The 27,722-nt window shown below is 41.8% G+C and overlaps 1 protein-coding gene across 1 annotated transcript in view; it reads right to left on the bottom strand.

The window, feature by feature from the left end:
* The window catches only part of skap2 (src kinase associated phosphoprotein 2), a 30,479-nt gene extending 9,845 nt beyond the window's left edge, over positions 1-20,634 (bottom strand). The window contains exons 1-9 of the mRNA XM_064348698.1: positions 20,510-20,634; positions 19,489-19,594; positions 18,761-18,786; positions 17,645-17,749; positions 7,298-7,378; positions 6,123-6,206; positions 5,567-5,691; positions 4,221-4,284; positions 3,470-3,628 (exon numbers count right to left, since the gene is read on the bottom strand). Of these exons, the coding sequence (XP_064204768.1) occupies positions 3,470-3,628; positions 4,221-4,284; positions 5,567-5,691; positions 6,123-6,206; positions 7,298-7,378; positions 17,645-17,749; positions 18,761-18,786; positions 19,489-19,594; positions 20,510-20,549 (790 nt within the window). The 5' untranslated portion in view covers positions 20,550-20,634. The remainder of the gene's footprint in view (positions 1-3,469; positions 3,629-4,220; positions 4,285-5,566; positions 5,692-6,122; positions 6,207-7,297; positions 7,379-17,644; positions 17,750-18,760; positions 18,787-19,488; positions 19,595-20,509) is intronic.
* Between the last annotated feature and the right edge of the window lie 7,088 nt (positions 20,635-27,722).

Here is a 27,722-nt window from a genome sequence, read left to right as displayed (position 1 = left end):
AGCACACACATTACTGGGGCACGGGCGCGCACACACACACACACACATACATTTCACTGGAGCACAAACAAACTCAGAATAAACATGAGATATGAAATACAGGAACACGCAAAGAGAAAACACATAAGATCCACATAAACACAAGACACTGATGTGCACACACTAACACGCGCAAACACACACGCACACCTGCACACACAGGAAATACATTGGCCTCTGAGACATGAAAGGATCACAACGGAAACACAAACACTATGAAAAGATGGGGGGATGGGTCACCCTCTCCTCACACAACAGACACTGGGTTGCCCACATTAGTTGAGCAGTGCTGCCCACTCCCTGCTCTGAGGTGATGAATCTATCCAGTATAAGAACCAGTGAGCAGACATTTCAGCCAAGAAAGGAAAACTAAACGCTTTTATTGTCATGAACAGAATGCCTCCCTGTTTGACTTGATGAAAGTCTGAACCACTTTGTCTCTCAGGTGCTGAAGAAGTGGACCAGTGCCCGCAGCAGACATTATGAAGAACTGGTCCAGCTCCTGCACGGTTCTGATAATGAAGTGGGCCCCAGCTGCTGTTGTTTATGGATAGCACTTTGACTGAGCTGTATTTCTGCGAGAAGATAATTTCATCAGAGTATCTCTTCATCCAGGCGAGCATCAGGCTGACATCTTTATTTGGCAGGAGCGCAGCGACAGGGCTGATATATGGGGCAGCATCGGTAATCGGGGCTGTAAGTGGTTGTAATCTTAGGGTGAACCAGAGCCAGATGGCTCTCCCGTCTTTACATTATGAATGTGTGTGTTTGTGTGCACGTGTGAGTGTGTGCGCGTGTGTGCATGTGTGTGTGTGTGTGTGTGTGTGTGTGCTTGCGTCCGTGTGTGTGTGTTCTTTTCAGTAGAGAAAAATGCAGTTTCTTCAAGCAGGACAGGGAGAACACAGGGCTTTGGTTGATGCGTAAGCTGTGAAAATTAGTATTATCCAGCACCATTATTACAGTCATCACTCCAGGCTTTGTGGGTGTGGCCCTAACCACGCCCTGTAGTTGTAACACACAGGTCCCCTGTGTACTGGCACTGACTGGAGATTGGAAGGGGGTATGCAGCATTACGAGGGTTATTTCACATCTGGTTGAACAGTGGTGCTCGGACACCTAGCTCAAGGTACTGCACATTCTTCAGCTGTAACAAGCACGGGAGCAGAAATATCCGCAAACACACTTAAGAGAGTACCTCCTGCTCTGACACCTCAACTGTTAGCATCACTCTTTTAACAAACTACATCTTGTCTCTTTCCAGAACTGGATATACTGTTCAATAAGCAAGACACAAAGCACGTTGCACACCAGTCTAAGGCCTCAGTCTACACTCCCTGTACTGGGAGACAGTGAGTGATTGAGTCAGCCAGACTATTGTACACTAAAACAAAGGGAATGAAAGCTCAACCAAAACACAAAAGCACTGCACTAACAGTGGCCCACACTACAGAATGCAATATACCCAGTCCAAGCATTGCCATAAAATTTCAAGAGTTGCAGTAAATCATTAAATAAAAATAAAGGGATTTATGAGAGCGGATTCAAACTATCATTTCTGTTTCTCCTATTTTGGCAGGTCCTATTTTGGCAGGTCCTGCCTCAACTTGCAGCCTTGCTCGTCTTACTGCAGTGACTCTAATTTTAACATGTTAAGTGGTCCCATGATGTCACCGAATATTGAGACATACAGTTAAAAGAACCAAGAGCTGAGAAAAAGTACATTCATCTTCTGAAGTGACTGTTAAAATAAATGTCTGGTGGAACAGGATTCCAGGTGACATTCCGGAGCTTTCCACATGTCTCCAGGGGTCTGCAGACACACACTGTACAGGAAGGTGAGGGTGCATTCCAGCAGTTTAGCGCTGAAGTTTCTCTGTTTCTTTTGCAGTCTCACCTCCTCATGTAGTTTAATGCTCATACTGTAAATACTTGTCATTTATACATTCCACACTGGGTGTTGGATGTGACTTGCAAATCATTCTGTCCTGTCCACGAAGGAAGCCAACCTTCATGCTTGTCAAAAAAAATTAAACACTGATCTTCTTTCCAGGTAACTTTTAAAAAATAATTTTTATCCCCAATTTTTCTCCTCCTATTTTTAAATTCCAATTGTATTCCTCCCCACGCAACTTGCAACTTCCTTTGTTAGTTCCAGAGAGCACAAATCTCCCATGTGCATGTAGCTATGGTCAAGATCTAATTCTACTACCCTGGGGCATTATCACTGCACTGAAACAGTCCTTTCACAGAGGAAGCCACCTGGCAGCCTTTTTGTCATATAACTTTACATACATTTCAAGAAGCAGCATTGGGCCAGGCTGATATTTTTTCATTTCTAACACCACTAAATTTTGCTTCCATTTTTGCTACAGGAAAATCACATAATGTTGTGTTAAACTAGCACGAGCTTATGCACTGGATGAGGGATTTACAATGCGCAAAACTAGTCTGGTCTAAATCGTCCTAGATATACACGGGAAATGATAACGAAACAACGTAAGATCGAATGCAATTATCACACAAAAACTGAGCCCGGATCTGTGACACCGCTGCTTCGGTGTTCCTGTGTCGCCCCCAAGTCAGAAGACCTTGCTGCCCCGGTCTTACGGTGAGGACTGATTACTTCCCTCCATTGTGCTTATGTAGGATAATGCCTTGTATTCCCAGTGGTGGGTCGACAGATACACAAATAGACTGTTCTTATTATGCTGTCAGAGAGGAACCCAATGAGCATTACAAATCTTCTGAGGTGGCCAGGCAGTGAAGCTAACCAAGCCTCTATTGACAATTAATGTCACAGTAACAAGGTCACCATATTACTGCAGTGTTTCTGAGATGGAATGCGTCCTGTTCAACACCCCATTAGTCAATTAGTGAATGTGCGTGTGTCCACGTGTGTGTGTGTGTGTGTGTGCATGCGTGTATGTGTGTGTGTGTGTGTGTGCGTGTGTGTGTGCATGCGTGTGTGTGTGTGTGTGTGTGTGTGTGTGTGTGCATGAGAGAGAGAGAAGGTTGTGTGTCCCACACTTGGTTTAATCACAGTGGCACACTCTAAGGCTTACAGGCAGCCCAACACACCATTCATTAATTACATCTCTATTTACCCTTCCTCCTGACTGGAACACTTATTACAGGAGCTAGGTACAGGCAAGAATCCAACAGGGAAAATGGCCAGGGTTCCCTCCAGAGAGATGGGGAAAGCTATAGAGGATATACAGTATATTATATATATGTCTGTGTGTATAGAGAGGGGTGGGGGTGCTGCATAGATGGTTCATGCTGACAGTCCTCCCACTTTTATTCCCAAAATCCATCATGCACACGTCCCTGGTGGAAGTATCCTAGTCCGCACTTCATCTCTCTTCAGTTCTGCCCGAATGACATCACAGTTAGGTTTGAAAGAGGCGAAAGGGGCGGGGTGCAGGGTTACCTGGGAGCTCCTCGTAGATGTCATCATCGATGGCGTCCGCGTGTGCAGGGCCAGGGGCAGCGGTGGGGGACGAGTTGCGCTCCTCAGGAACACCGACGTCGTCGTACGTCTCCTGGTCATCCTCATCCATATCCTCAAGGATAATCCCCGACTCCATGTCTACAGACAGGAGGACTCCTTCAGTGCATGATGATGCATGTGTATACGGTGCTAAACGCATGCTTGTGTAGTGATTAATCTTATGTTGTGTCATGTGGAGTAGCAATTAGCAAACTAGACCAGTAGGCTCCAGCTATACATCCCAGGTGAACCATTGCGGTCGATCCCAGAGCAAGTTGTAGTACTTAACCTGAACACCTAACCCAACTATAAAAAAAACAGACAATGTGAAAAATATAAACTATCCAAACCAACCTGGATATGGGTGAAGAAAATAAATCATGTAATCTTTACCACTTTCATAATAGCCATTATTGGTTTGTGTCACATAAAAAATAGACAGTAGGTTTTTACATTGAATAAGCCCTACTGATATAATACCACCTTGTATCACAAATGTTATCAGGATAGTGATATGTACTAGCTGGGTTAATAAGTACCCACTGTGGTGCTGTACATAGCCCGCTGCACAGCAGGAAATGAAACACTTCATGAGCCCATGGCCAGTGGGTAGAGGAACACTGCTGTTTGTGCCTTAATACAGGAGCTATAAATGGGCCAACAGGCTGCTCACACCACCAGAGCTTCTCACCTCTCAGAACAAAGCGGATCTGCTCCACCCACTCCTCTGCGTCTTTCTGCGAGGCAGCCGCGAACTGGGGCCATTACAGTGACACGCAGAGAGGGGGAGGGGAAGATGGAGGGAGGGAGAGAGAGAGAGGGAAGGAGAGAGAAGGAGAGAGAGGGATATACAGGGAGTGAGAGAGAGAGGGAGAGAGAGATGCAGCGAGAGGGGGAGAGAGAAGGTGGGAGGGAAGGAGAAGGAGGGAGAGAGAGAAAGAGAGATCAGTGTCACTCTTCCTTAGGGACCCATTGCGCACCCTGTCTCTGCCTGCCTTCTCCTTGCTGCATGGTTGCCTCCTATGATGTTCAGCTCATTTAGACAAATTTGCAGAACTGCGAAGGGGGGCTGACGGATCTGAGGACAGGAGTGACAGATGGCATATGCGCAAAGAGGAAGTTACTTTCCTTCATCACTGTCACTCGCCCAGCCTTGACAGTGCCCAGACTCCCCCGCCGCTGACAGTTTCCTAAAATCTGCTCCTGTCATTCGCACCCTGCACCTGACAACATCATCAGCTGCCCACAACTGAAGCCTGTGAATGCTGGCTAGCAGTAGCGTGCTCACAGTCGCACGCAAAACCTAACCACTGTATACACGTACGCACTAAGGGTGCGACGGTTCACAACTCACAGTTTGGTTCATTTCATGGTTTTGGCGTCATGGTTTTGTGTCAGTTCGGTTCTGTACGTTTTCACAAGTTCTGCTGGACTTCTCATTTAAATGAAATCAGCGAGAGGTAAATGACGTTTGCATTCCTTATTTTCAGTGTTGTATGACAACAAATCCTTTACATGACAAATGTTAAAAGGCACAAAGTTGTGAGTGCCTATTTCGTAAACATAGGTAGATAATAAGATTTTCGAAGCAAGTGAACCAAATCAAACCAAAAATGCGCAAAACGAATCATGGGTGGTGAACTGAACACTTCCTATTTCTATGAACCGTTGCATCCATAGTATGCAGAGTCATACTTCTAACCACAGTGTAACACACACACACACACACACACAGCCCAGTACATGTCTGTACATCTGCAGATGCATATAAATAGACACATGCACATAAGCGCGCATGCGCACGCACAAAGTATCAGTCACCACAGAAGGCACATCTTAGAATAACTTGCTAAACTCAGCAAGACTGCACTAATTCTACAAAACTCTACCCATAGAAAAACCCCCACAAAAGAAAATGCCCTTGAAGTTTCTTCACACCAAATAATTAATATACAACTATTTGTTACTAAAACCAAAATGCACTCTAGTGTATTCTTGTGTGGGGGGAACTGTTTGTGTCATGGTTGCAGGACTGACCTGGTATACACGCTTGTCTGGAGCGGAGATCTCAAAGCAGCAATCCTTCTTAGCATCTTTACGCAATGTGCTGCTCAATTTCACAGTATAACCGTCAATGCTGAACTCCCCCTTTTGCTGTTTATCTGTAATGCAAGAGGAGACCAGGCAACATATACATGAGAACATGCATTTATCACCAGAGGTTATGAAAGGAACAGTTTTTATTATATATTTTATATATATATATATTTTAGATATTTTGAGAGGTTTCTGTTGACCAACTGACTTTACACTAGCAGGTGTAGGGCATCTGGGGGTTTGTAGTCTAAAGCAGTAGTAGTCACAGTTTGCCGTGCAGTAAGGTAGGACTGGTAACCTGGGAAGCACAACTGGCAATTCCAACTGGGCCGTAAAAATAGGAAAAACAGGCGACAAAAATGATTAATAAGAAATTATAGACAAGTATAAATCAGAGAGGAGTTGTTGCAGATGCAATGTCCCTCTTCACCTGATTCGAACTGTGAAGGCACAGCAGGTTAGCAGACCTCAGAATGCACACGTGTGTGGACCCTACCTTTCTCACTCCCATAGTAATAGAATGTTCGGTTGCTAAGGGCACACCACCTCTTCTGCCATTCCGGTCCAAAGAAGCTGTGATCTATAGGAGAAATACACCGCTATTATCAAAATGTAATACAGAGAATACAAGAACCATCAAATGGCTTTCAATTTGTTTTTTCTAAATTCCACGCATAAACAGTTTAATTCCTCCTTTTCCAAATTAGATACAGTGCATGATTCCAATGTCTACAATTAATAACTGATAATACAGCGAATGTAGTTTGTCCTATAGTTTTCCCATATTGTATTTACCCAATCAAACAAATTTACATTTTCAAACTCTAGTTGTCACCTGTGACTGACAGAAATGTGCTGTTTTTCTGCCAATCATGCTTTGATGGGTTTTAGTGCATTTTCTCACCCAATCAACAGCAAACTGTTTATATATCATACTTTTTGCAGTTGCAGGTTGATCCATCAAAGCATGTTTCTGCCTTGAATCAAGCACTGATTGATCACATCTAATTAAGTGTGACAATCAATCTAATTCCTGCTGCTACAGCATCATTTCTGCTCCTTTAAAGTACATCAGCTACAACTTATTTTTCAAGGTAAAACACAGCACTTCAGTAGCAACATGACTCATTTACCAACGATGAATTTACACGGCAACAAAAGTTTGGTTACAACACATTTTCCTTCCGTTTAAAAAAAAAACTGACATTTCATTTTTTCAATACAATTCAATACAACGTATGGCCCAAATGCTACTTTACTTGTGTATAAAACCCTTTCCGTCTGTGTTCGGCTCATATGTACTAGGTTAATGAAAGCCCTGTTTATAGAAAATATTCTAGACAGAAGTACGAACTAAGAAGAACTCTCTTCGAGCTGGTAGAATAAGTGAGGGCTTATTAACAAAGATATCATGAAAAGACATGATCAAAGCCACAGCAATCACAAGTTAATAGATACTGCATAGACTACAAAGAAAACAGTGTTTGTTCACCAATAACATTAAAATATTTGCTAGAACTGTCTAAATAAAAAACGATTAAACATTATAGGAGGGATGACTTAGCCAGCTATATTGCTAACTTTACATGCTTTTAATTCTGATTATTTTAATCACTAGCTGAATTTCTGTTAAACATTTATTGTTTTACACTGTATGAAGTACAGACCCACCTTTCCTACGCTTCTCCAAGTATCCGGCCTTGAAGACAGATGCAAGGTCTTGGGCAGGTATGGGCGGAGATTGTTGAACACCTAGGAAAATCCAGAGAAATAGCTGAAAGCCTCTACTGGTAATACACACAACATACAGGGAACTCACCTACACTTTCATATAACATAACAAAGGGTGATCACTCTGAGAAAGTGCTGAGTAACCAATTAAGTTCTCGCCATTGAAACTTATTCAACTATGAAAACTGCTGACAAAATGGCTTAGTTCCTTGTGTCTAAGTGCAAAAAAGTTGTCTCCAGCCAATACAAGAGGTCTTGCTCAAAATGAAAGAATGAGAGCAAGTGTACAGAGAAGTAGGTCACATCTAGCACAGATGATCCATCTTTGAGAAAAGGTGAACCGAGGAGACCTGGGAGAGATTGCTCTGTCCTCTCCCTTTACTCCCGGACTCGGGCCGAAGGGACGTGCTTCCATCAAATCAGCCGACAGCTTCTCCAATTCCAGCAATCTGACTATTCAGCCAAAGGCGTGATGTGCTCTGCACGCAGTGCTGTTATTTTGGCTTACAGGATTAAAGTGCTCAGAAAAAGCTCTCTGGTGGGAGCACACTATGAGAATAATACAAGTTATGCGAAATTCAAATTGAAATTCCGCATACCGTTACATAACTGAGCGTGGATGCAGCACAGGCACCCGATTCGGCAGTAATATATGGATGACAGAGACGTGCTCACATCGTAACACACCATCAATCATTAAACACACAGGCCAATATAGTGCCTGTGAATGAGATCCAACACAGAAGAAGTACCCAGAAAAGCTCTAGTTCAGTTGGATTCTCTGGGAGGAGCCACTCCTGATTCACTGTTCCAATACATACACCTCTCAACAATGGATCACACTGCCTTGAATCTCTGTGCTTGGCACAGGTGACATCTTCCAGCAAGTCAGTACTGTCTGACGAAGTGCGATGAAGAAGCTAGGTAGAGCTAGAACTGAAACTAGCCAATTCCTAACCAGATAACACTGATGTCTGCTTCAGAAAAGAGTTGATGGGACTGAGCCAGTATATGACTGAGTACAACAGAGAGGGGAAGTGTTGAGTATCACTGATATGCAATATTATCTCAGGGGAGAGAACTATATAATGTGGCACTGAAGGAAAACGTGACCCCCTATGTTTACATACCAACAACAAATCAACACAAAACAACCTTTATTTTCCACCATTTACATGCCTGGACACCCCCGATGCAATCAGTTAAGCGATGAAAGACTCACTTTGATGACTACATTTAAAGCTCCACCGCTTCCTTGTGTCAGAAATTTATTTCATGCTTGTTGCGTAAACCATGGAAACAGAATAACATCACTTTCCCCAAACACTGATCCTATCGGGACTCACCAGGGCTGTGGTTTAAATAAATAATAATGAGCTTCAGATAAATCTATCTTAACCATCGTGCAAATAAAATATGGTGTTCGGAAGAAGGAAGGCAAAAGGGTTTCAGGCGGTCTCATTGGAAAACTTGTCTCCCAAGTTTTTAGAAAAGTATTGGACCAAAAAAAGGAAAATTATGCTGAAACAGGTGCCTTCAACCACCTCTATGATTCTCATCATTGTCCACACCTTCAGTAATTATTCACTGTAGTCATTCTAAAATGAAACCCTAACCACACCTGACACTGACCAATCAGAAACATTGTCTTGCACTCGACAAAACTGACACTCTGGTGTACCATATCATCGCCAGACACAGTCGCATTTAGTGTCAAGCACAACACAGAACCACACAGTGCCCTGTGTTAGCTGGATCGCTCTGAGTGCAGAGATGAGCATTCCTCCAGAATAAGGAAGGTAACAACTGCCATCTCGCCCATTTATCAGTGTCACTCTGTCACCGCTGTTTAAGCTTGCACTGTCCATGTCTTCATTAGGGCTAAATTAATCTGAAATATACCCTGGATGATTTATTAGCATCAGATCATGGCATGGCTGTTAACTCACACGAGAAGATAACAAGCAAGCTCGGACTTATTTTTTTGCTCAAGGTGGAAACGAAAGTAGCACGAGGCAGAGAGATGGGTTCTGCCAGGAGAACACTGAGAGACATCTTAGGGGAGGTCAGGCACTAGATCTTGTCATCATTCAAGCTCACAAAGGTTACGTTCTCAGTTTTGGTCATGTGACTTTCCATCCAATGCTGACAAATCAACTTTTCTGACCCCATGTGGTCGGCAACAGTCCCTTACAACATGTGATAGGTGACACACAGATCTGTCAGCAGAGACCAGGACATTTTATTTGCCATTAATACCCTATAACCGCACTAACGCCCACATCTACATATCTACACTGCCCTCCAAAAGTGCAGTGGACCAAAACATGCATCTCGATGAACACATAAAATGTGTGTGTGTCAGACAAACTGCAGGAAATCACTACGGGCAATTAAAAAATTCAGTGCTTGTCAGTTCACTGCATAAAAGCATTATTCTCAGTTCATTATTTTCCAAGAAACATGATATTCCTGCTATATCTTCCCCGTTAGACGTTTGGCAAAAATCACAAATTTTTTTAATGATGACAGAACACATTTTGATGCAGCTACCTCGCCGTCCTGCATTCTGCCAAACTGGCAGAGCTTTCCGGATGAGAAAGCAGAGGAGAACAGGGACATTAGCAGAGCCATCACTCTTCTTTGTCTTCAATGGATAGTGAAACAGTGAATCTGTCACCTCTCTGACAATAACATTCATTATCGATGTAAATGCTACGCTTGCCTCTGTCATTTTTCCTAGCTGCAGATCATTCATCGATATCTGCTCACGAGCGGGGCAATCCTTTATGAGATTGAGGGCACGGATGATGGGAGGTTGGTTCAATACACTTTTACTTAATCCCACTTCATCCTACAATGACTGCCATTCATTTCCTCTCGCCAATAAAACGCATCTCACCTGTCACCTGCTCACCTGCTAGCCAGCTCGCTGTCCCAGCCCTTGCTACTTGATGAGAATGCAAAAATTCTCATTCCATGAAACACTCTGCTGACTATCTTCGTTACAATCGCTACACAACACTCTCCACAAGACAGTAACCAGAAAAACAAGTTGGTCTGATACACACAATGTTGTGAATAGGGCTGTGATACCAGTTACGCTGTCAATCAATAAAACTGAAGTATTTAGAGCAACAGCAGCCCCCAAGTGGAGCATCCAGCTAACGCATTCCTGAATGAAGTATGTGCCGTGGTGTGTTCAGTGGCACATGCAGATCAAGTCAGGCCCATGCCAGTACCAACCGCTACAGTGACCGCGGTGGGCTGATAGACAACCATGACATCACCCAGGTGCACATCAGCTGGTATGGAAACCTTCATCCCACTGCCCAGCAGCAACTCTTCTGGTTAATCAGGTACCTGCGATGTGGCAGCATCAGCTGCTTCAGCTTCAGAGGCAGAGGTAGCTCAGCCGGGAGACTGAAGAATGGAAAGAAAGGGTAGGCTGACCGCAGGCATTCTTGAGGCTGTGCTGGCTAGTCAGTGTCCTCCCAAACTGAAGGAGGATGTTGCAGCGATGCAGCAAGACACAGCTTGGCCTTTCAAATATGGGTGAAAAAGAACATAGGGTAGAGAAATATGTGGACCAATGGAGGCTACGCAGCTTCCAGTCCTGACCTTGCGCTGGTACACAGCGGGGTATTAACTGCAGTCTTACTGATTAAATACCATCGCTGCCCTGGACTGTTCTCCAGCAATAGAAGTCATATGACAGGAAGCTGACCTCCGCGCACTGTAATAACAGACCTCTAGTCCACACATAAAGAACGGTGAATTCATCACCTCCTGTGTCCCGCTCTCTCATCCATGTCTGCCCTGCCGGGTGGCCCTGTGGCTGGCCTCACCCCAGTCTGCTGTGAAGGGTTGACAGGGTATCCATCTAAACATTTAAGAGGAAAAGCCTCTCCTCAAAGCCAGAAAAGGCCGGTTAAGATAAGGCTGACTTGCTGGCTATACACTTCTGCTCTCTCTCTATATACACATTTCATTTTGAATTCTCAGTTTTTATGAGTTCACAAAGAATTGACTATATATATATATATATATATATATATATATATATAGAGAGAGAGAGAGAGAGCATGATACAAACCCACACACAAACCCACAGAGGAATATAATCAGTTAAATATTTGCATTTTTTATTGTGCCAGGTGTTATGCTCTCTCTCTCTCTCTCTCTCCTCCTGGGGGTTGTTTGGGTTTGTTTTTTGGTTTTCGTTGTTGTTTTTAGAGGTTCTCTAATTTCTGTTTTTGAAGGATGTCCCAATATGGGAGTTTTAAAATCAAAAGTTCTATCTCTCCCTCTCTCTGTTGCAGCAAAGAAAGGTAAGGCAGAGACCGGGTGCGCAGTGGGTCCATAAAGAAGAGTGACACTCTTTGTGTTTCTCCTCTCTTTCACTCTCTCTCTCACACACACACACACACAAATTAAGTAAGCTAACAACTCCCCCGCCTTTGATGCCCCACTTACTTTTACTGTAAATTATCACTAGTCTGGAGGAAACCACCAATACTTCCTCATTCAAGATTTCTTTCTTTTTATTTTTTCATTATACAGAGCTCTTTTTGTTGAATGGACAGTTATTTTCATTTGCAGAAACAGCTCAGAAGAAAAAATGGTATTTCCTGTTATGGGCAAATACAAGCACAAATAAAAGAGATCTATTCCAAGGATACAATTCACGAAATCCGTAGTAGCTTCTACAGCACAGGTAATCAACAGACCCCTTTGAGTTAATGTTTGTTCCTTCTGAATGTACAAGGGTGTGAGCGTGTGCGTGTGTGCGCGCGCGTGTGTGTGCGCATGCATGTCTGTGTGTGTGTGTGACAGGGGTTTGGGGGGTTGAGGAACAGAAAGCAGTTTACAAGTGAGAGATCACAGAGTATTTCCTTGTGTGCGAGTTCAAATAAACTGATGTTGATTCAGTGATTTTTGGCAGTGTGTAGTTAGCTTTTCTTCTCCCCCCTCCCTTAACTTATTCATGGCTCTATACACCTACAGTATATTTTGAATGATTTTTTTCACTAAAAACTTAATGGATGTGTGAAAATGCATTCACTTCCTACACAAGCTTTTTCCACTCTTTTTCTTCTCAGCAAATGCAAGGCCCTGCCTGGACCAGGCCTGGACCAACCGGCCATCTGTCATCCACCCTGGGCTCCGCCCAGCCTGCTCTTCCTGGTTTACTTCTAATTGCACTTAATACTGCACTAATTGTTTCAATTGGGAATAATTTTGTATGGACAAAGTTGACTTGTGTTATAGAGCCGGGGGCCCACTTATACAGGGAGTTGGCAAGACCAATCTTTCATCCCTGCTTAGCCTAGGCCCAAGGGGCCCCAGAGGGCCGGATGGAGGGGTGGGGTTGGCTGCTCTGTGACCATGTGTCTCACAGGTTGGAACGTGGATTCAGATGATTAATCATTCAGCCAAGCCTCATGGTACCTTAAGGGCACAGGTCTGTGATGTATGAACCATGCCATAGCAATGGGTCCAAGAGAACAGCCCAGCACCACCCTACTGAACACACTGTGAAGCAGGCCTAAACCACCCAGTGTTAATCACGCAGTCAGAAACTCTTACACTCATGCTTTTTATAAATATCTGAACTGGAATATGCAAACTAATCACAATGGGTCTTCAAACCAGAATTTCTCCTTTACTTCCCCCTTCTTGTACTTCTGTTGAAAGAAATTTAGTATACACCTGCTCTGTGGCATTTGCAATTAACAATGAAATTAGACCATCAGCCCATGACTTTTACAGATTACTTACAACTGTATAGTCAACAGATCTAAACACAGAAAATGTTGGGTTGTCATATCAACAAAGCTACAAAAAAGATTCCATGGCTGTATTAAAGCCTATTACACAGAATCCTTGACTTGTAAATGCCACTTTTTCATGCACAAAAATTCTGACCAGTCAAATATTTCTCATTCAGCACACTGATCTCCATCCAGAACTATGTATTCTAGCCCTTGTATCATTATCTTGATGTTGTAGCTCGTCATCATGCCTCCTAATTTGACTTACCATAAATTTCTGACCTAGCCTATACTTACTGAGTGAACTGGGCTTAATGTGTTCATGGCTATGAATAACTGTTACAAAATGAGTATTGTACCTTATAGGACCTGTGCTTTGTAGTTGTTCCAATGACCTTCGGTGTGAACTTATTGAATGTCGAGTTGGATAAAAGCGTCTGCCAAATAAATGTAATCTTCTGTTTAGTTGATGCCATTCTTTAAAAGAAAATATGGCTTCTATAAAATGAACAGAAATACAGGCTTATATACTAATATCCACAGTGAACTGCAAATGAAGGTTGAGAAGCTGGGACACATGAAATGGTAGTTGTGTAATGCACATAACACACTGACAACTTCTGTTGTAAAGCTGTTTCAAAGCTTCGGAATCTTCACAATGTCGCAATCCTGTAGTTCTGCAAGCAGCTTTACGTAGGATTGCAACAGGTCAGGAAGCATTGACAAAAGCCTTCTTTTTTCAGCACCACTCGCACATGCTTCGTCTATCGCACCCTCAGAATTTTGTGGATATTTTTATCACAAATACTTGGCATGTAAATGTAACTGCTTTTATTCAGTACTGCTCGATCTCCATGTCAGGTCAGATAGGTTAGGTTACACTTTCTTTTTTAAAGAAAGATAGCCTATTTTCGAAGAGTAATGCTTAATTGGTAGCCATCACTGAAAGAGCTGCTGGGAAAGAAATTCAGCACCATACACTGTGTTTATACCCTCAAATGCTGTGTTGTAATATGAGGGATTCAGTCCAAATTTTTGTTTACAACATAAATAAAATGCTATAACGTTACACTGAGGGGCAACACGTTTGCCCAAGAATGCTTAGTAAAGAAAAGGTCTTGTAGCAGGTTTTCCATTAAGGTTCAAATCCCACCTTGGACTCAGAAAAATCTCCATCTTGTTAGTTACATTAGCCCACAGACTGAGAGAAGTGCAAAAAATAGATGTGTCAGACCTTGAAGTGTGAAAAGCGACCCTATCAGGTAGTGTGATCATTCTTTCCATTCCATTCCTTCACTCTATTTGTTCCCCACCCAGGTGTACATATGAGGGTGACTCGCACAGTTTACATTTTTACAAATCAGTTCATACAGCTGGACAGTTTTCTTCAAGCAAAGCTCTTGACTGAGAGTGAGAACACAACGTCCTAGCCCTCGGATTATAAGCCCAGTTCCTAACTACTGCTGTATGACATGTTGTCATGTGCACTCAGGGGCACTTAGTGATGAGTGAGACCATCAGTTCATACACTCGGGCCAAAGTCTTCAATAGGACTATCTATAAGAGCTGAAGAAGATGGAGATAAACAGATCTGGGATAAGGAGAGATAAAGGGGTGAAAATAGATAGGTTGCTAGATAATGTGAAATTGAGCCTGCTGGCACACACTGTGAGGCAGGAGAAGAAAGAGGGGGAAGCTTTTGATTGACCATTTTGCCATCCACATGCGGGAAGATGCCTTTACGGGATGAATAATTCAGTTAGCTCCTGTGGGGCGATGCGGGGATATTGATTCCAGAATGGTTTCTATACAAGTAGCTGTGTTGAAAATGTATCAGAGTTCCCCTCAGGAGCGGCGTGCATTACTTAAGGTCTACCTCGATAGGACACAGGTCTAACGCACACAATGCAAAATCACAGCTTGTGTGCAACATTGTTCACACAAACACTTACACCAGGACCTGTTAGAAATAGCTGTTAGATGTCAGCTCACTCACAACAAGCCTAAATGGTTTGCACTAATAAAAATAATTAAGGCTTTTTTTCCAGCATAAACTGGTTCATATTTCCCCCTTGGACTGTGGCCAACTACCTAATTTGCACTTAATTCAGTTCAACTCATTAACCTCTACCAAACAGCAATTAATCCACTGAATAATCAATTACTTTAATACAAACAAGTACCTTTAATTAGTTTTAACTCCAGCTACACAGTTCTTCCACTAATTGATACACAGCTGAAAACAGCCTCTTCAAGAAGGATAATTAAGATGTGATATTCTCCTCGTCAGTTTCATTACTACACCAATGCAAAATGGAAGAAGTATGCAATAGCACCAAATTCACAATCCACATTACAGGCATAAACCATTCATTAGTTAGTAAACTAAACTATGCTGATGCAAATGTACTACAAAATATCTACCTCAAAGCATTTCGACCAATCATTCATGCACACGCACACACACACAAACACACACTTAAACATGCTTGATGACATATAACATAGGAAAAGATCTGAAAACATTTGCACTTGTGCACACCAAGGCTGTGCCTCAAACTTCCTTAAACTTCCTCAAACTCCAGTTGTTTACTGTTCATCAGCTTGCAATATTGTCCTTTCTCCTTCCACCCTGCCAGTGAAGCACCCGTCTAAAAGGGCTTTCTCCTTTCCAGTCTCTTCCCCACACAACTGCCAGGCTGCTGCTGTTGCCAAGATAAAGGAATTCCATCTCTTTCTCTGCTTAGTGTTCCTGTGTTTGAGATTTGACCGCTAAGTAAATCCACTGATGATCCTCATTTTACCATCAGCATCACAGCAATGCACTCTCACAGACTCACACGCAAACAAATGTGCTGGCTCACGTGTGCACAGATACAACACAGGCAGGCATGTGCACTCTCACTCACAGTCAAGCACTCGTACACCTGCATGCATTCCATTACACACCATTCACACTTCTGCAATATACTGAACTTCACCAGGGAAGATCCATCAAACACTAATAAGTTTGTTTCTCATCTACCAGCTTATGAATATGGTTAGCCTATTTCACACCAGCACTAACTCACCAAACAAACGTTGAGCACAGTTATCGACAAAGGCCAAAGAAAAGCATGCATCCTTTTTAGAAAAAAAAACGTTTCTTATTTCAATGGGGAAAAAAGTATGAATTTTTTTTTTTTTTACAAAATAAAAGCCTATGTTTAGGCTACACAGCACACCATTTTATGAAAATGAGCATGCAAATAATGTGCCATCTGCTAAAATATAAAGGCATTGATCGTGATTAGGTCTTCGTAGATTAGTATAATAAAGAAGCAGGCAAGTGTGGGAGAAATATACACAGATCATCCAAGCCACGCCTTTGAGGTTTTACAGGGTATTAAATCAGTGCCATGGCAGAAGGCCACTGAACATCACGAACATAACTCACACTCCTTGAAACCTAAAATTCTCACATGCAAGCCTTCTTTCACCCCTCATTCTCTACGCCCAACAGCTGTTTCATCTGAAAGTCCACATGTTTTACAGAAAGAACAGCATGAACGCCAGCCCTGGGGGGCGGGAACACAGAGCTCTGTGTTCCATGTAGAGTCACATATACAATAACTCCCACACTCTCTCCCCCTAAACTCAGAACATGCCCACCGCTCCATATCCATGCCCACCACCCTTAAAGAATTCCATTAATGTCTGATCAACCCTAAGTGCGCCTAAAGCATGTGAATTTCACAAATCCAGTACAAGTCCAGTTATACATCTGTTCTACTGTAATACACGGTCTATCACAGCAGAGAACATTAGGCGGCACAGACATTGTTTATACCATTTGTGTCAGTGCATATGTTCTTCAAATGCAGGCAGTTTATGTTTATTGAGAGAATAATTAATGAGTCATTTTCAGTGTTTGCTTTGGAATATCAAACACTGTGTGGAGACCCAACTGATCCCTCTTTGATGATTACCATCACATCAGCCATAAAACAGAGGATGAATGTGGCCAAAGGGAGAGCTCAGCACAGTTCAAACATGGCACTTCTGCAGAATCGCTGCCAAGGGGACAAATGATAGCTATGCTGTGTCCACAGCAGCCACAGCACAATCTATTGGGCTTTCAAAATCACACGGCAGTCACTGATGCTTGTAGCGTATAAATCATTAAAAGCTGAAGAGCAACATATGAGCATAAAGAATGCCAGAAATCTAGGCTGCCGCTACCAGTTTTTTTTTCATGCTCCATGATGTCACCGTGAAGTCCAATTCCATCATTCCTCATTCATTTAGCAGGAGCCCTTTTCAGTGGTGACATAACTCAGTTTTATGTATTATCCATTGACACAACTGGATGCTTAAGGACCCCTGCTCAAGGGAACACCAGCAGTTTTCCACCTGGGAATTGAACCAGCGGCTAATGGGATACAAGCCCACCACCGTAACCACACATCCACACACTGCACTCAAATTGGTTATGCAGCCATTTTAAGCAATAAGTAATCCAGAGATTACTCACCATCATAAGGGGCATCCTCATCCTTGTCTGTGCGCTCTGAATGCAGTGACCCCCCATCATTGTTGCTGTCCCCTTCATCCACCTCGTCTGACTCCTCTGTGTCTCCTAAGTGACACAATGAATGTTCATTTGTTCAGATAACATTCATAAACAAAATGATCAAACCAAGCAACATTTCCCACCAACCAACATAACAGCAATAAAAGGAGGAGATTTCTTAAGCAGCACTGTTTATCTGAAATGGCTACTGTTGTAATCAAACAAAATGAGCAATGATTTAAAAACATAATTTAAAATTACATCTCAATAAAACATTTTAAAATACTGAAAGTATATTTTCAACAGTTGAGTTCAGCCTTGTGAAGATATATGCCGTTAGTACATGCAGTTAAAGTGATGGCTGTTCAGCTCCATGTGTATAAACCTAATCCACCAAGTCATTTTCCTGTGATGAATCGACCTGTAATAGCTGCTCTCTTTCTCTCCAGTCCTGCCCCTCACACCACTACCGTCATAGTCTTTAACCACACTCACAGAAGAATCGGCTTCAGACAGGCCTGCTGTTTTTAAATTCTCTTCCTGTATCGCAGTGCAGGCCAAACTAAACAAACGGAATACTGTATGATTAAGGAATTAGTCCAGAAATAGGACCAACAACCCATGTGTAAAATTAAAGTGTGAAAAAGGGTTGGGATGCACAAACCATGTTTTCCTGAACAACCCAGGCCAGTGGTTAGCAAAACATTTTAGCACAGACTAGACCTTGCTGCTGTTATTTGCAATGCAAATACGATTCTGACACTTCCTCATGGCTTAGCTCTGGTTTCCTGTTTGTTTCACACAGCAAGGCTTTCACCAGTGTTCAACACCCAAAGCTCAGATGACCACTCAGCGTCAATTCTGCTTCCCAGTGACATGAGCACATCTTTTCATTAACTAAAATTACTTAGTGGGCCAAAAGCAAACTAACCCCTCTCCCCACTAAAAAGTAGGGCTGAGTTATGGTTTGGTCTACGCAGGAGCATGGTCTATCACCACAAGGAATACACGTATTTAAAAAGTGAGGATAAACAGTGCACTATCTATATCACACCAGCACTTACACACAGTACTCACGTTTTTCCTTGAAGTCATGAGGGTAACTGTAAAAGACAAAAATACAAATTTACCTTAAACTGGCACAAACACATTTCAATATCATTCATTATTCTAAATGTATTTAATAGCAAATATAAACAAATGAAATAAAAAGCATGATCTACCTCCATAAACCATTGTAAAATGTTTGAATTATATTGCTAGGCTTCCACGCTACAAGGGCTTTTGTTCATGTTGTCGTTTTTGACGCCTTTACACATTCATGCATAAGCCTAAACTCATATTACAACTATGAGTGATTTGGATGAATCTGCATATTTTTGGGGGATATGGCTGGTGATCATGCACTGCTGATCAGAGACTAGACATAACCATAAAATGTCACTGGTAGCCAGTATGTTCACAACAGGTTAGGCCTGCATAAATCGAACACCGTTTTATGTTCTTGGAAATGTATTTCAACTTTTAAAATCACAGCCATAAAATCTAACAAATACTTATTGAAAGAGCATCTCTTTTTATTGGTTAATCAGTTCTGAACAACCAGATCTGGCTACCAAACTTGCAATGAAATGTACAAACGTGCTTGAATAGCCTATAACCGTCGGAATACTCAAAATATGCAATGACACTCACATTAGCTTAACATCTACCTGGGGCCATGTTTCTACAGCCTTAGAACATCAATTATGAATGCCGGCACAAAAAGAACTTGGAAATCAAGTTAGGGTGCCGAGGCGGCATACCTTAATTTGGCCTCTTTAATCCGTTTCAGAAATAAATCTCTCTTTTCTTTCGCCTTCTTGCTCAAACTCTCTCCTTTCAGACCATCGGACAAAAAAGACTCCAAATCTGAAAACGAAGGCCAGTATGAAAAGTGAACAATGAAAATGTTCTGTTTTTTAATGTGTAGGTATAGGTTAATGTATGTAGTTACAGAAAGTTTACATCGCGTGTAATCGTAACACGTTTCTAAAACATTCATTATTCAAAATGTATTTTACGATAAATGTAAGCAAATTGTACATCTTGTCGTTACAACCATAACAAAAAGTATGAATTATATATAGGCTACTATAAGCTATCTGGCACCGGTGTATTGTTTTTGCTGCGATTTCAATCTATCCGCAGAGTGCGTTTGTGATGTGAAGAGAAATTCAGGCTGCGTCCATAGGCTACTGAACGCAATGTCTAGCTTTTGGCACATGACAGTTTTTTTTTTTTTTTTGTTTTGTTTTTTTTAAATACAACATAAGAGAAAGATGTAGCCTAAAACAAATCAATTGGAGTTTTACTGGAAAACTGCAGGTTATTCATACTACAGTTCATCGAGCAATCTAACTGCAATTAGAATTAGGCAAATCCAGACATTTGCAAAACAAAAAGCATTGTCACTGCAAAAGTAATATTTGCATGATAATTCAATAAACCGAACAGAAATTAACGAACATTAGAATAACTCTTAACTTTCGCTGGGATACTGTTATTCACTTTTGATCGGGTCTGACCTGGTCAATATGTGGCCTATTTAAAATCCCTATTACAAGGTTAGTTTTCACTCCAGTAGCCTAACTCTTCTGCGTGAGCAGTTGGGAAAACGGACGTTTCTCACAAATCTATGCGTTTTACCGATAATAGGCTACTTCCTCTTTTAACTATAAGCAGTAGGCAAAAATGCCGCCAACATTTACAAGACACTGTGTAGTAGGCTAAGCGCTCCGTTTTCAGTGAAAACCCAATCTTAAACATGCACTGTTATCTTAATACCTGATATGAGAGCAGTTAAATCTTCAGGAATCGGCTGCATGGTGGTGTGCACTTGTACGCGTTGCTCCTGTATTCAGCCAGCGTAACACGGAAGTTAGGTTATAGCCTATCGTGTGATACGGAAGCCAACGGGAACATTTGATTAGTGTGGTCAGATGGACTCTGTTCGGTTTAGACTTGAGAAACATTTGCTCTGCTCTGAATTCAACTTCCTCTTTCAGAAAACACACCGAAAACGCCTCTTCAGAGTGGGCTCTCGTCTCAAAATTCTGGTACATCGTGAATTGTACAAGTGCCCTTCTTGTAGCTGCAGGTAGCTACTTTCCAAGTTCAAGTTTAGGCTGCTCGGACTGAGAGCTGTATCACTGTATGGGAAGTAACGGAATGCTTTTCAAGTGTAGTCTAAAACAATAGTTTTCATGTCTCATAATATTTAGAGAGCCTTTATATGAGAATTAACCAGCCCGTCGACCGAACTAGCGTTTGTTGTTTAGTTCAGTTTCTATTTTAAAAATGAATATTAAGGGAAATAACCGATTCAAATACTTGTTAAAATTATTTAACCAAACATATGGGAAGACACGTCCTGTGAAAAAACAACGTTTACTGTGTTCTCTTCAGCCAACATTCGTACAGTATGTTGGAATCGAACCCATAGAACACAGTTAACATGATTTTATATGAGATCTCTTGCTAGGCAAATATGCGTAATTATCTTGCTAATTGCCCCCTTGCTTTATTTACGTCCACAGGCGTACGACACTCGTTTCAACTCACTCCAGAGAGCAGCAGACCGGTAGTTTACACATGTGCAGAGGACGGACGCAGGTTTTCTTCAGTCAAAATAACAATTCACCACTAGGGGCGTTGTCAGAATTTCAGTCTGCAGAAATTACAGCACTTTTTAGACCCCCGATTTCAGGGTACCCATGTTTAGGACAAATTATATGTTGTGCAACTGAAAATAGTCACGTTAGTCATGACGTTAATAATTTGTCACATATCCTTTACATGCAATGATTGCTTTAAGTCTGTGACCTATAGATATTAGCAGGTGCTCAGTGAGCTTCATTACATTTGAGACATATTTTTTCTTGATTTGTCTCTGTACTCTACAGTTTTATATTTGTAATCAAACATATGCAAAATTGTGGTTAAAGTTCACATTCTCTGCTTGTATTTAAGGTCAGTTTTTATGGGCACTTTATACACTTTGGTTTCACGATGTAGAAATTACATCACTTTTTATACATAGCCCCACATTTCAGGGCATCATAATGTTTGGGACATATTAGTGTTATGTAAAATGAAAATAATCATGTTTAGTAGTTAAATACACATATCCTTTGTACGCAATGAATGCTTGACCTCTGTGACTCATCAACGTCACAAGTTGCTGTGTATCTTCTCTGATGATGCTCTGCTAGGCCTGTACTGTAGCCATCTTTAGCTCCTGCTTGTTTCAGGGGATAGTTTTATCAGGTTTTCTCTTCAGCATATGAAATGCATGTCCAATTGGATTTAGATCAGGTGACTAACTTGGCCCGTCAAGAATTTTCTCGTTTTTGTCTTTGAAAACCTCATTTGTTGCTTTAGACGTATGTTTGGTGGGATCAGTGTCTTGCTGTAGGATGAAGCACCATCCAATGAGTTTAGGGGCATTTGTTTGAATTAGAGAAGATAAGATGCTTCTGTACATTTCAGAATTCATTCTGTTGCTGCTATCAGCAGTTATATCATCAATGGAGAAACATGAACTAGAAGCTGTGGCAGCCATACATGCCCAAACCATGACAACCATTTTTCACAGATGGAGAGGCTAATTGTAACCTGACCATCCTGTTTTTGTGCATCTTGCAGTGTATTTTTGTGGACAGTAGTCACTGACATGTACAAGCCTGCATCCTGAAGAGTGTTTCAGATCTGTCAGACAGGTGTTTGGGGTTTTTTTCTTTATTATGGCGAGAATTCTTCTGCTATCAACTGTAGAAGTCTTCATTGGCCTACCAAGTACTTTGCGATTACTGAGCTCGCCATTGTTCTCCTTCTTCTGATGACAGTTGATTTTGGTAAGCCTATCGTTTGGCCTATTTCTCTTACTTTCTTTCCTTATTTGTCAGCTTCATAATAGCTTCCTTTACTTTTATTGGCACAACTCTGGTCCCCTTGTTTACGAATGCCAATAACAGAGTCTAAAGGAAATCAAAAGCCCAGAATTATGACTAGATACCTCTCTTACACCTGCGCTAAGGAAGCAATTGAACACACCTGACTAATCAGAAACGTGTTTTGCTTGATATCATATTAAAGGTTTTAAATAAACATGCAGTATGTGATAGAATTACTAAAAAGAGTGAACAGATCAGCAGCCAAAATATCACTATGGCAAATTAGCAAAAATAATCAACCTTCTGAGATGAATAACGTCAAGCATTCAAAATAATCAAGATTGTGGGGTACTCTAACAATACATAAATTACAGTACGTGTATTGGGCTTTGCCTTGAATTTTGCGTTACAACATTTGGCAGCATTCCGAGATGCTATTCTTCTTGCGTTGAAAGCAACCACCAAGGCCACTGAAGGAAATACACCATTTTCTGTTGTGTTTCATTTTTCTGCAAAAAAGATATAATATACTGTATTCTCTCAATATTAAATGTTTTGGATTCATGTGCCAGTGCAACTGACAATAACAGTCTTTCTCTTTCTCTTTCTCGTGGAATTTTTGCCATTCTTAATTTTCATTGACTAAATGAGTTCAGTGGTGACATTTCAAGGAAATATTAAATAAAGACTGCAAACCATCACACAACAATGATTGCTTTTTTTTTTTTTTTAATCTAGAATGTGGTACGTGGGCATCGGCTCATCCATCGTGACATTGCTCAGATTGAGGGTCTGTAGGGTTGTGACCTTTTCTCTATGGATAATCCACACTCAAAAGCCCTAATTACTGCTGCAGCTCCATGGCCCCTTCAGCAAATGATGATCAATATACTTGATCAGGTCTGCCTATTGGACTATCAGACACTGCCAGTTTGTATGGACCAGTTTTGTGTCCTACTGGCTGGCGGTGTCCTGCCACATATGCTGGTCACCGTGTTTATATCAGACTTCACTGGCTGGTCTCAGTGAACCAACCTTTCGGTCAGGCAAAAGCACTGAGGTTATGAGTTTATTCAAAATTTATATGAAGCAATGCCAGCTCCAAATGAGTATTGTGGTGCACTGAAGAAGCACATGTCTCATTGAGTAAATTATGCTTATTGACAACAACTACAGTGAGTAGAGACTACAGGATGTTGAAAAGATGTAGCCCTCTGAAGCTCAAAACAGTCTGAAATTTCAATGAGGGTGAACTTGATTGAACAAATAACGGAACCCATTCCAGCTGCCACTCTACAGTGCATGTCAGGGGTTTTTGTCTCCAGGAGGGGGTGAGGGCTGGAAGTCTTCTTCTCTCCCTGGGATGTGAGAGGTGCTCCTGGTGTCAGGGCTCCGGAGCCCTTTTATCTCCTGCCAGGACTCAGGTGCAGAGCCCGTATGTGAACGCTTTCCCACATCTGGATTCCCCTCCAGTTCTGGTGAGTGTCAGAGGCACCATCGGTAGCCCCAAGACAACCCCCAAGGTTTGACAGGATTCTTGCACTGTTTTATTCCCCTCCAACCTTCTACCCACCCCCAGCAAACATGTACATACACACATATGTACACATCCACATGCAAACATGTAAAACCACACAGTACCAGACACACAAATACATGCATATCTACACACCACACACAGTTTGATCTGAAAAACATTGCAATGTACCAGATATAATTCTGAATATAATGTATTGAGGATACAACATGAGGTGAAGAACAGGGGGGTTATGTAATGCAGTCTGTGATAGGACTTAAAGAAAGTGCAGGTCAGAGTGCCAGTGAAGGCATTTGATTTTAGATGTGGACTGAGCGCCTGACTCTGGGCCTGAGGGTGATGGGTTAGAATCCCAGGGGAACCATTGTTGCTATACCCTTCAGCAAGTTTATTTACCCAAGGTGGTCCTATGGAAGAGTTCACCTTTGTAAACAAATCACTGAATATGATATGTAAAACAGACTGTGTCCACTAAGCAAATAACCTACTGTCATATGACATGAAGTGGATTGCAGTTCAGTTAGGGGTGAGGGAACACAGGGAGCTTGGTCGATAAATGCAACCCTACTGTCCTGTTTAAGGAGGCTAAGAATTTTTCATCTGGACCAAAGGCTTTTGCTTGTCACTCTGTGGTCAATCAGTGACACTTGAACCTCTGTTGACCGGCCTGTGACTGCAATCTGCACAGGAGGGAGCTGAGAGACAGCTTGACCTCTGACCCTATCCTCACATAGAGAGCACAGTGTCTCACCTCATCTCCTCACAGAGCCCTGCGTTTCTGCCTTTCATCAGGTCCAGGCGTGCATAGAGGCCCAGCCCCCTCCAGCAGAGGCAGCGGGGGATGTGTGTGTGTGTGTGTGTGTGTGTGTGTGTAAGACAGGGGTCATCTAGAGAGCGGTTAAGTCAAACTTCACTCTCAGAGCCTTCCCTGCATTCAAGTAGAACATACAGCCGTCTACACACCCTTTCATCGGTGCCTGCATACTTCAGCTGGACTAATATAAGCAACTCCTAGAGGTTTGATTTCGGGAACCCAATGCATACTTTCATAGGAAGACATGAATCTGTGATCATTTCCAGTTAGCAGCCTGAAATAAGCCTGCTCTGATCCATGGAGTTACAGGGGAATGTGATTGTTTTCCTTCTCTTTCTGTGGCAGTCACATTTCACTTTTCCTTGAATCAGAAACACTTTGCTACTCCTGTTGGAGAATAATAATTGAAGCTATGTCCCCAGAAAAAGGCAGAGCTGTGTCCCCAATCGGCAAGAGGGTCTCTAAACCCCTTAATTGGTCTACTGAAAAAAGATGACACTAATCCTGTTAAGTAGATGTTTGTCTGAGTGAGGAGAGCAGAGGCCCAAGTGGCACTGGGATCGATCTACCAAACCATTTGCATGCAGGCATCTGCTTATCGCCTTGTTTTTTGATGCCATTTGTCAAGGGAATGCCACCCTGGAGCTGTGAAATTAACATTGTTTTAATTTATTTCTTGCATACTTTTACCCCAGGGCCAGTTAAAATATATTCCAGTACCAGTTTAGTCAAAAGGGCGTGCTCAATGTTTCTGAAGAAATAAACAACAAAATGTCTCTCCGTTGATCTGAAAAGAGGGCTTTAATGGCTGCCCTCTGGAATAATGACATTGATTGTGTAGAACATAAGCATGCTTGCCTACATAAGTGTTCACATTGTGTTACAGTAAAAGGCTTGAATACTGAATGAGTATCTTATTCACAATGAACAATAAAATCGCAAGGCATACAATGCCTCAGGTATTGAATTGAATTGCAATAATTACTGATGTAATGCAAATACAGTCAACACTTAATATGAATCTCTACATTTATTTTTCTTTTTTTTCAAGAGCTGCTGGATATTTAAATCACTCAGAGGATTACTGTTGATATATATTTTCATGGTGAAGTTTTATGCTAAACAATACTTTGAAAGGAAAATAAAATAAGTCATATATTTCACATAGCACTTTCTGCATGCTCTCTGTATGTGCAGTTTTTGTCCGTGTTCATGGGTGATATACATGCAATCATACAGACATTTGGGGAAAGTATAGAGAACAGAAGAGACAAAGAAAGAGAGCTGATTCTTTAACATAACTTTGCACCTAATCAAGGCTTCCCATCTGAATATTGGCTGGAGTGGTGTTAACTCTCTCATCTGAATATCGGCTATCGCAATGTTAACATGCACATCAGGGCTGAAGATGCCGTGGAGCCAAATGCCAGTCTATAGATCCAAGGGACAAAGATCACATCATCAGGCGGCGGACACAAGTGACATGTTGCAAGCAGCCAAATGATTGCTGCCAATGCATGGGCTGATGATGCGACTATAGACAGCACTGTCATTAGCAGGTCCCCACAGACTTTGAAGCCATTTCCACAGCAAAATTATAATTCTGAGCCTGGGTGGGGATCAAACCTTTGGCCTGTCTCCAGGTGAGGGACAGTGGGGGTCAGCAGGCTTCCTCACCCTTCAGCTAGCGGCTACGCAGACACCAAGAGATCCTAAAGAAACACACGCACATACAAAATTATGTGTACCTTGAAGGTAAATGTTAGCAAGTTGTCACAGCGGTTCAGTGAAAATCAATACTGAAATTTGCATTTTTAATGGTGCCTGTTCTGCTAGTTAGCTCCTGAGATCATTCCTAATTCAACAGTTTTGGAATCACATGGTAAGGACCAGCATAAGCACAAACTAAAATCTTGACACAAGGAAAGTGAACAACCCAAACCTTTGAAATAAGATTTATGCCACTGCCTACAATTCATTTATACGGGGCATTTTAATTCCATTCGTATCACATGGTGTATAGTGTAATCACTCTAGGATAAACAGGCACTTTGAGATTGCACTTCAGATTTCAATTGACCAGGTCCAGTGCAAGACATGAAAGGAGGTATCCCAACTTTTTCAAAGCTACGGAACAAAGTGATAAAAGTGCTTGTTGAAAATTAGGGTTTAAGATCATCTTCCTTTGCCCTCACAGGGATATGCTGGCAATGTTTTGTCTGCAAAAATGTTACTCAGACACATCACTGCAGAGCCCAGGGGGGAAATCTTGTGGGGTTTTTAAAGATTATAGTACTCAGGTGGTGTTTTAAAAAGGCTTAGAGTTCATTTACACTTACCTTTATTCCTTCATTTGTCATAGAGTTACTCGCCACCCTCCACCTCTATCTCAATTTCAGTGTAGAACTTGGCCTGGCTGTGCATACAACCGCAATCCTATGTTTCCATGCTGTAAATGTAACAGACCATCCCCTTCCAAATCCAAACAGATATATTTCACAAAATTGCCATTGTACTATGATTATTTTGCTTATGTCTACTGCATTACAGAAATAATTTGCCGCAGTTTAAAAGTAAAAATCACAGTGTGAATGTAAATATAGTGAACACCCACAAGAAAGCCCTAAGCATTTTAAGTGGTATTTCTCCTTCTTTATATTCTTACTTTGAATTGCTTCTATCAGGAAGAATGTACAGGCAACCAAAGTCAATCAATAATGTTTTTTAAAAATCTTTCATACCACATGCAAATGG

This window comes from Anguilla rostrata, chromosome 1 (genome assembly GCF_018555375.3).
Source record: "Anguilla rostrata isolate EN2019 chromosome 1, ASM1855537v3, whole genome shotgun sequence".
NCBI classification, from domain to species: Eukaryota; Metazoa; Chordata; class Actinopteri; order Anguilliformes; family Anguillidae; genus Anguilla; species Anguilla rostrata.
This window is presented reverse-complemented; position numbering and strand designations above follow the sequence as displayed.